This window comes from Petromyzon marinus, chromosome 28 (genome assembly GCF_048934315.1).
Source record: "Petromyzon marinus isolate PM22_M1 ecotype Great Lakes invasive population chromosome 28, UKy_Petmar_22M1.pri1.0, whole genome shotgun sequence".
NCBI classification, from domain to species: domain Eukaryota; kingdom Metazoa; phylum Chordata; class Hyperoartia; order Petromyzontiformes; family Petromyzontidae; genus Petromyzon; species Petromyzon marinus.
Window position 1 is genome coordinate 9,516,657 of NC_133694.1, and position 9,169 is coordinate 9,525,825.

Sequence of the window (9,169 nt, forward strand, 5' to 3'; positions counted from 1 at the left end):
CAGTCCCCTACCACAGAAACGTCACTAACTTCAACGATAAACCCAACAACTGAAACCTCAGCAACAGAAACATCTACTACAACACAGTCCTCTACCCCAGTAGTGAAATCAACTTCAACGACAAATCCAACAACTGGGACCTCAACAACAGAAACATCTACTACAACACAGTCCCCTACCACAGACAGGTCACAAACCTCAACGATAAACCCAACAACTGAGACCTCAGCAACAGAAACATCTACTACAACACAGTCCTCTACCCCAGTAGTGAAGTCAACTTCAACGGCAAATCCAACAACTGGGACATCAACAACAGAAACATCTACTACAACACAGTCCCCTATCACAGACACGTCACCAACTTCAACGATAAACCCAACAACTGAGACCTCAGCAACAGAAACATCTACTACAACACAGTACTCTACCCCAGTGGTGAAGTCAACTTCAAGGACAAATCCAACAACTGGGAAATCAACAACAGAAACATCTACTACAACACAGTCCCTTACCACAGCCACGTCAACAACTTCAACGATAAACCCAACAACTGAAACCTCAGCAACAGAAACATCTACTACAACACAGTCCCCTAGCACAGACAGGTCACAAACCTCAACGATAAACCCAACAACTGTGACGTCAGCAACAGAAACATCTACTACAACACAGTCCTCTACTCCAGTAGTAACGTCAACGGAAAATCCATCAACTGGGACATCAACAACAGAAACATCTACTACAACACAGTCCCCTACCACAGACACGTCACCAACTTCAACGATAAACCCAACAAGTGAGACCTCAGCAACAGAAACAGCTACTACAACACAGTCCTCTACCCCAGTAGTGAAATCAACTTCAATGACAAATCCAACAACTGGGACCTCAACAATAGAAACATCTACTACAACACACTCCTCTACCACAGACACGTCACCAACTTCAACGATAAACCCAACAACTGAGACCTCAGCAACAGAAACATCTACTACAACACAGTCCTCTACCCCAGTAGTGAAGTCAACTTCAATGACAAATCCAACACCTGGGAACTCAAAAACAGAAACATCTACTACAACACAGTCGCCTACCACAGACACGTCACCAACTTCAACGATAAACCCAACAACTGAGACCTCAGCAACAGAAACATCTACTACAACACAGTCCCCTAGCACAGACAGGTCACAAACCTCAACGATAAACCCAACAACTGAGACGTCAGCAACAGAAACATCTACTACAACACAGTCCTCTACTCCAGTAGTAACGTCAACGGAAAATCCATCAACTGGGACATCAACAACAGAAACATCTACTACAACACAGTCCCCTACCACAGACACGTCACCAACTTCAACGATAAACCCAACAAGTGAGACCTCAGCAACAGAAACAGCTACTACAACACAGTCCTCTACCCCAGTAGTGAAATCAACTTCAATGACAAATCCAACAACTGGGACCTCAACAATAGAAACATCTACTACAACACACTCCTCTACCACAGACACGTCACCAACTTCAACGATAAACCCAACAACTGAGACCTCAGCAACAGAAACATCTACTACAACACAGTCCTCTACCCCAGTAGTGAAGTCAACTTCAACGACAAATCCAACAACTGGGACCTCAACAACAGAAACATCTACTACAACACAGTACCCTACCACATACACGTCACCAACTTTAACGATAAACCCAACAACTGAGACCTCAGCAACAGAAACATCTACTACAACACAGTCCTCTACCCCAGTAGTGAAGTCAACTTCAACGACAAATCCAACAACTGGGACCTCAACAACAGAAACATCTACTACAACACAGTACCCTACCACATACACGTCACCAACTTTAACGATAAACCCAACAACTGAGACCTCAGCAACAGAAACATCTACTACAACACAGTCCCCTACCACAGACACGTCACCAACTTCAATGATAAACCCAACAACTGAGACCTCAGCAACAGAAACATCTACTACAACACAGTCCTCTACCACAGACACGTCACCAACTTCAACAATAAACCCAACAACTGAGACCTCAGCAACAGAAACATCTACTACAACACAGTCCCCTACCACAGATACGTCACCAACTTCAACGATAAACCCAACAACTGAGACCTCAGCAACAGAAACATCTACTACAACACAGTCCTCTACCCCAGTGGTGAAGTCAACTTCAACGACAAATCCAACAACTGGGAAATCAACAACAGAATCATCTACTACAACACAGTACCCTACCACAGACACGTCACCAACTTCAACGATAAACCCAACAACTGAGACCTCAGTAACAGAAACATCTACTACAACACAGTCTTCTATCCCAGTAGTGAAATCAACTTCAACGACAAATCCAACAACTGGGACCTCAACAACAAAAACATCTACTACAACACAGTTACCTACCACAGACAGGTCACAAACCTCAACGAAAAACCCAACAACTGAGACCTCAGCAACAGAAACATCTACTACAACACAGTCCTCTACCCCAGTAGTGAAGTCAACTTCAACGGCAAATCCAACAACTGGGACATCAACAACAGAAACATCTACTACAACACAGTCCCCTACCACAGACACGTCACCAACTTCAACGATAAACCCAACAACTGAGACCTCAGCAACAGAAACATCTACTACAACACAGTCCTCTACCCCAGTAGTGAAGTCAACTTCAACGGCAAATCCAACAACTGGGACATCAACAACAGAAACATCTACTACAACACAGTCCCCTACCACAGACACGTCACCAACTTCAACGATAAACCCAACAACTGAGACCTCAGCAACAGAAACACCTACTACAACACAGTCCTCTACCACAGACACGTCACCAACTTCAACGATAAACCCAACAACTGAGACCTCAGCAACAGAAACATCTACTACAACACAGTCCCCTACCACAGACACGTCACCATCTTCAACGATAAACCCAACAACTGAGACCTCAGCAACAGAAACATCTACTACAACACAGTCCCCTAGCACAGACAGGTCACAAACCTCAACGATAAACCCAACAACTGAGACGTCAGCAACAGAAACATCTACTACAACACAGTCCTCTACTCCAGTAGTAACGTCAACGGAAAATCCATCAACTGGGACATCAACAACAGAAACATCTACTACAACACAGTCCCCTACCACAGACACGTCACCAACTTCAACGATAAACCCAACAAGTGAGACCTCAGCAACAGAAACAGCTACTACAACACAGTCCTCTACCCCAGTAGTGAAATCAACTTCAATGACAAATCCAACAACTGGGACCTCAACAATAGAAACATCTACTACAACACACTCCTCTACCACAGACACGTCACCAACTTCAACGATAAACCCAACAACTGAGACCTCAGCAACAGAAACATCTACTACAACACAGTCCTCTACCCCAGTAGTGAAGTCAACTTCAATGACAAATCCAACACCTGGGAACTCAAAAACAGAAACATCTACTACAACACAGTCCCTTACCACAGACACGTCACCAATTTCAACGATAAACCCAACGTCTGAGACCTCAGCAACAGAAACATCTACTACAACACAGTCCTCTACCCCAGTAGTGAAGTCAACTTCAACGACAAATCCAACAACTGGGACCTCAACAACAGAAACATCTACTACAACACAGTACCCTACCACATACACGTCACCAACTTTAACGATAAACCCAACAACTGAGACCTCAGCAACAGAAACATCTACTACAACACAGTCCCCTACCACAGACACGTCACCAACTTCAATGATAAACCCAACAACTGAGACCTCAGCAACAGAAACATCTACTACAACACAGTCCTCTACCACAGACACGTCACCAACTTCAACAATAAACCCAACAACTGAGACCTCAGCAACAGAAACATCTACTACAACACAGTCCCCTACCACAGATACGTCACCAACTTCAACGATAAACCCAACAACTGAGACCTCAGCAACAGAAACATCTACTACAACACAGTCCTCTACCCCAGTGGTGAAGTCAACTTCAACGACAAATCCAACAACTGGGAAATCAACAACAGAATCATCTACTACAACACAGTACCCTACCACAGACACGTCACCAACTTCAACGATAAACCCAACAACTGAGACCTCAGTAACAGAAACATCTACTACAACACAGTCTTCTATCCCAGTAGTGAAATCAACTTCAACGACAAATCCAACAACTGGGACCTCAACAACAAAAACATCTACTACAACACAGTTACCTACCACAGACAGGTCACAAACCTCAACGAAAAACCCAACAACTGAGACCTCAGCAACAGAAACATCTACTACAACACAGTCCTCTACCCCAGTAGTGAAGTCAACTTCAACGGCAAATCCAACAACTGGGACATCAACAACAGAAACATCTACTACAACACAGTCCCCTACCACAGACACGTCACCAACTTCAACGATAAACCCAACAACTGAGACCTCAGCAACAGAAACATCTACTACAACACAGTCCTCTACCCCAGTAGTGAAGTCAACTTCAACGGAAAATCCAACAACTGGGACATCAACAACAGAAACATCTACTACAACACAGTCCCCTACCACAGACACGTCACCAACTTCAACGATAAACCCAACAACTGAGACCTCAGCAACAGAAACACCTACTACAACACAGTCCTCTACCACAGACACGTCACCAACTTCAACGATAAACCCAACAACTGAGACCTCAGCAACAGAAACATCTACTACAACACAGTCCCCTACCACAGACACGTCACCATCTTCAACGATAAACCCAACAACTGAGACCTCAGCAACAGAAACATCTACTACAACACAGTCCTCTACCACAGACACGTCACCAACTTCAACGATAAACCCAACAACTGAGACCTCAACAACAGAAACATCTACTACAACACAGTCCTCTACCCCCGTGGTGAAGTCAACTTCAACGACACATCCAACAACTGGGAAATCAACAACAGAAACATCTACTACAACACAGTCCCCTACCACAGACACGTCACCAACTTCAACGATAAACCCAACAACTGAGACCTCAGCAACAGAAACATCTACTACAACACAGTCCTCTACCCCAGTAGTGAAATCAACTTCAACGACAAATCCAACAACTGGGACCTCAACAACAGAAACATCTACTACAACACAGTCCCCTACCACAGACACGTCACCAACTTCAACGATAAACCCAACAACTGAGACCTCAGCAACAGAAACATCTACTACAACACAGTCCTCTACCCCAGTAGTGAAGTCAACTTTAACGACAAATCCAACACCTGGGACCTCAACAACAGAAACATCTACTACAACACAGTCCCCTACCACAGACACGTCACCAATTTCAACGATAAACCCAACAATTGAGACCTCAGCAACAGAAACATCTACTACAACACAGTCCTCTACCCCAGTAGTGAAGTCAACTTCAACGACAAATCCAACAACTGGGACCTCAACAACAGAAACATCTACTACAACACAGTACCCTACCACAGACACGTCACCTACTTCAACGATAAACCCAATAACTGAGACCTCAGCAACAGAAACATCTACTACAACACAGTCCTCTACCACAGACACGTCACCAACTTCAACGATAAACCCAACAACTGAGACCTCAGCAACAGAAACATCTACTACAACACAGTCCTCTACCCCAGTGGTGAAGTCAACTTCAACGACAAATCCAACAACTGGGAAATCAACAACAGAAAGATCTACTACAACACAGTCCCCTACCACAGACACGTCACCAACTTCAACAATAAACCCAGCAACTGAGACCTCAGCCACAGAAACATCTACTACAACACAGTCCTCTTCCCCAGTAGTACCATCAACTTCAACGACAAATCCAACAACTGGGACCTCAACAACAGAAACATCTACTACAACACAGTCCTCTACCCCCGTGGTGAAGTCAACTTCAACGACACATCCAACAACTGGGAAATCAACAACAGAAACATCTACTACAACACAGTCCCCTACCCCAGACACGTCACCAACTTCAACGATAAACCCAACAACTGAGACCTCAGCAACAGAAACATCTACTACAACACAGTCCTCTACCCCAGTAGTGAAATCAACTTCAACGACAAATCCAACAACTGGGACCTCAACAACAGAAACATCTACTACAACACAGTCCCCTACCACAGACACGTCACCAACTTCAACGATAAACCCAACAACTGAGACCTCAGCAACAGAAACATCTACTACAACACAGTCCTCTACCCCAGTAGTTAAGTCAACTTCAACGACAAATCCAACACCTGGGACCTCAACAACAGAAACATCTACTACAACACAGTCCCCTACCACAGACACGTCACCAATTTCAACGATAAACCCAACAACTGAGACCTCAGCAACAGAAACATCTACTACAACACAGTCCTCTACCCCAGTAGTGAAGTCAACTTCAACGACAAATCCAACAACTGGGACCTCAACAACAGAAACATCTACTACAACACAGTACCCTACCACAGACACGTCACCTACTTCAACGATAAACCCAATAACTGAGACCTCAGCAACAGAAACATCTACTACAACACAGTCCTCTACCACAGACACGTCACCAACTTCAACGATAAACCCAACAACTGAGACCTCAGCAACAGAAACGTCTACTACAACACAGTCCTCTACCCCAGTGGTGAAGTCAACTTCAACGACAAATCCAACAACTGGGAAATCAACAACAGAAAGATCTACTACAACACAGTCCCCTACCACAGACACGTCACCAACTTCAACAATAAACCCAGCAACTGAGAACTCAGCCACAGAAACATCTACTACAACACAGTCCTCTTCCCCAGTAGTACCATCAACTTCAACGACAAATCCAACAACTGGAACCTCAACAACAGAAACATCTACTACAACACAGTCCCCTACCACAGACACGTCACCACCTTCAACGATAAACCCAACAACTGAGACCTCAGCAACAGAAACATCTACTAAAACACAGTCCCCTACCACAGACACGTCATCAACTTCAACGAGAGATCCAACAACTGAGACCTCAACAACAGAAACATTTACTACAACACAGTCCTCTACCCCACGAGGGCCATCAACTTCCACGAGAAATCTAACAACTGGGACCTCAGCAACAGAAACATCTACTACAACACAGTCATCTTTACTGTCCTCAACTGCTACAATACACCAAACTTCTACTGCAGGTTAGTGCATTCATCTAAATATACACTACCTGAACTTGACAAAAAATATAGTGGAATGATGAGGCTCAAAGATGATGGTATAGTGTTTGCTCATCTTTCACTATTTTTTATCAATCATACGGTACATTTATTACAAATATCTGTCACTGGGCTATTGACTCATTTACATTTAATATGCATAGAGTACACATTCATTAAAATACTATATTTTCATTCAAGCTACATTTACCATGAACATTATCAGAGTACGAGTACTGTAACACCTCTTGATATTCGTGTGAAGAGTTTAGAATCAAAATTGTTTCTACAAATGTAAAAAGAGGAGATTCAGAACAAGCCACTAGCGTTTTCGTGATGAACATTTTTGACGTGACCCATGTTTGGGAATCTAATAGAAACACCAAGCTTTTTCATGCATCCTTTTCTCATATTGCCTTGCTTCTCTCTTCTGACTCTTCTTTCTGCCGTTCGATCAATTAGAAAATTCCCACCTTTTCTCTTTAGAATCTTTCAGCCAATCACAAGGCCGTTTGCCAAATGGGCCTTTGAAACTGAGTAGCTGCTCCACTCTACCAATCAGAGCTAGCCCTGCTCGCCGCTGAGCCAATAGAAGGTTCCCCGCGCCACATATGACCGGTTGTGTAAGCTCTCGACATCCTTTAGAAATGAATACAATCTATAACCCTTTTGCGAAGAAACAAAACCTAGAAGTAAATGTGATCAACATCACACGAAATTAAATGCATCACGCTGCTCTTTGATGTGCAGATGGGCAATGGCGTTGGCATATTTGATGCTCTAATGCCAAACGTCTGCTATCTAGTGAGTAAATTTTGAAACTATTGGACATGAGCATCAGGGCAATATATGTATGATTAACTTATTTCGCACCATATGTAGCCAACCATGCTAATCAGAGTTGCCATGCCCCATTCACTACCAATATATATTTTTGCAGAAATTACACTTAAACAGGCTGGTATTAAACCTGTCTTTACTTATTGAAACTCGTCTGGACATCTGACGGGGGAGATAGGGACCTTCATCTAGCAGTAGATTGTTCTTGGCTGCTGATGATGAATATACGCAGTATATTTGCCAGCGTGATATCCACGTTCGGATTAATTATTCACTGTTGACTGCTTTACTCTGGGCCAAACTGTCCTAAAGGCAATACATGACTGCGAAATATGACTGTTAAACATATTTAGTAAAGAAGAGTTGGCAATGCACAATCACAAGGAACAAGTTCTCTCAACACAGTCAATAACAATGTCTTAAAAATAAATATATAATAGCGCGTGTGCTATGAAGAAGGCCCATTGCCCAAAACGTCACCTGTTTTTTTATTTATTTTAGGGCAGTGTTATTAACATGCGTTGAATTTTTTTATGACCGTAATTTAATCGCACATGCTAAACTCAATAATAAAAGTTAAACAAATAACTGCAAACAAAATCACATTTTTACAACTTGGGAATGAATTCTTTGGCATTTGAAAAAAAATGTTACTTTGCAAATATGCCTTCTGTAGATCCAGTATCGCAACATCATTCAACGTTCCTTTGACACCATGAACAAAAAAATCGGGTCAAAGCCAAACTGCATACACCCACAGTGATTAACAAAGGTAATTCCAAACCAGTTCTCGAAAGCAATTTAAGGAGCTGACGTATGAAGCGAGTAAGTCAGGGCTGGTTTTGCTTCTGCTGTTTAAAGAGCACCTGTGAGACTTAACAGAAATAGGTTTTAGTCCACTGCTTAGACAAGCAGCATCACTGGAGGGAAGGAGTGGGGTCTACTTCATTGTTTATAGTAATCAGTCGAGAAGATGCTTGCAAGATCAAGAATGAGGTTTAAATGGCAATTTTTTTTCATTCTGTCGCTGTTATTTTCAGGTAAGGATGATGG

The 9,169-nt window shown here is 43.0% G+C and overlaps 1 protein-coding gene across 1 annotated transcript; it reads left to right on the forward strand.

Annotated features, from left to right (window-relative positions):
• Nucleotides 1-13: 13 nt before the first annotated feature.
• On the forward strand, nucleotides 14-6,083 carry LOC142929266 (uncharacterized). The gene is made up of 2 exons (XM_076070173.1): nucleotides 14-3,950; nucleotides 5,882-6,083. Exons 1-2 carry the CDS (start codon nucleotides 868-870, stop codon nucleotides 6,081-6,083), a joined length of 3,285 nt encoding a protein of 1,094 aa, XP_075926288.1. The 5' UTR covers nucleotides 14-867.
• The last annotated feature ends 3,086 nt before the right edge of the window (nucleotides 6,084-9,169 follow it).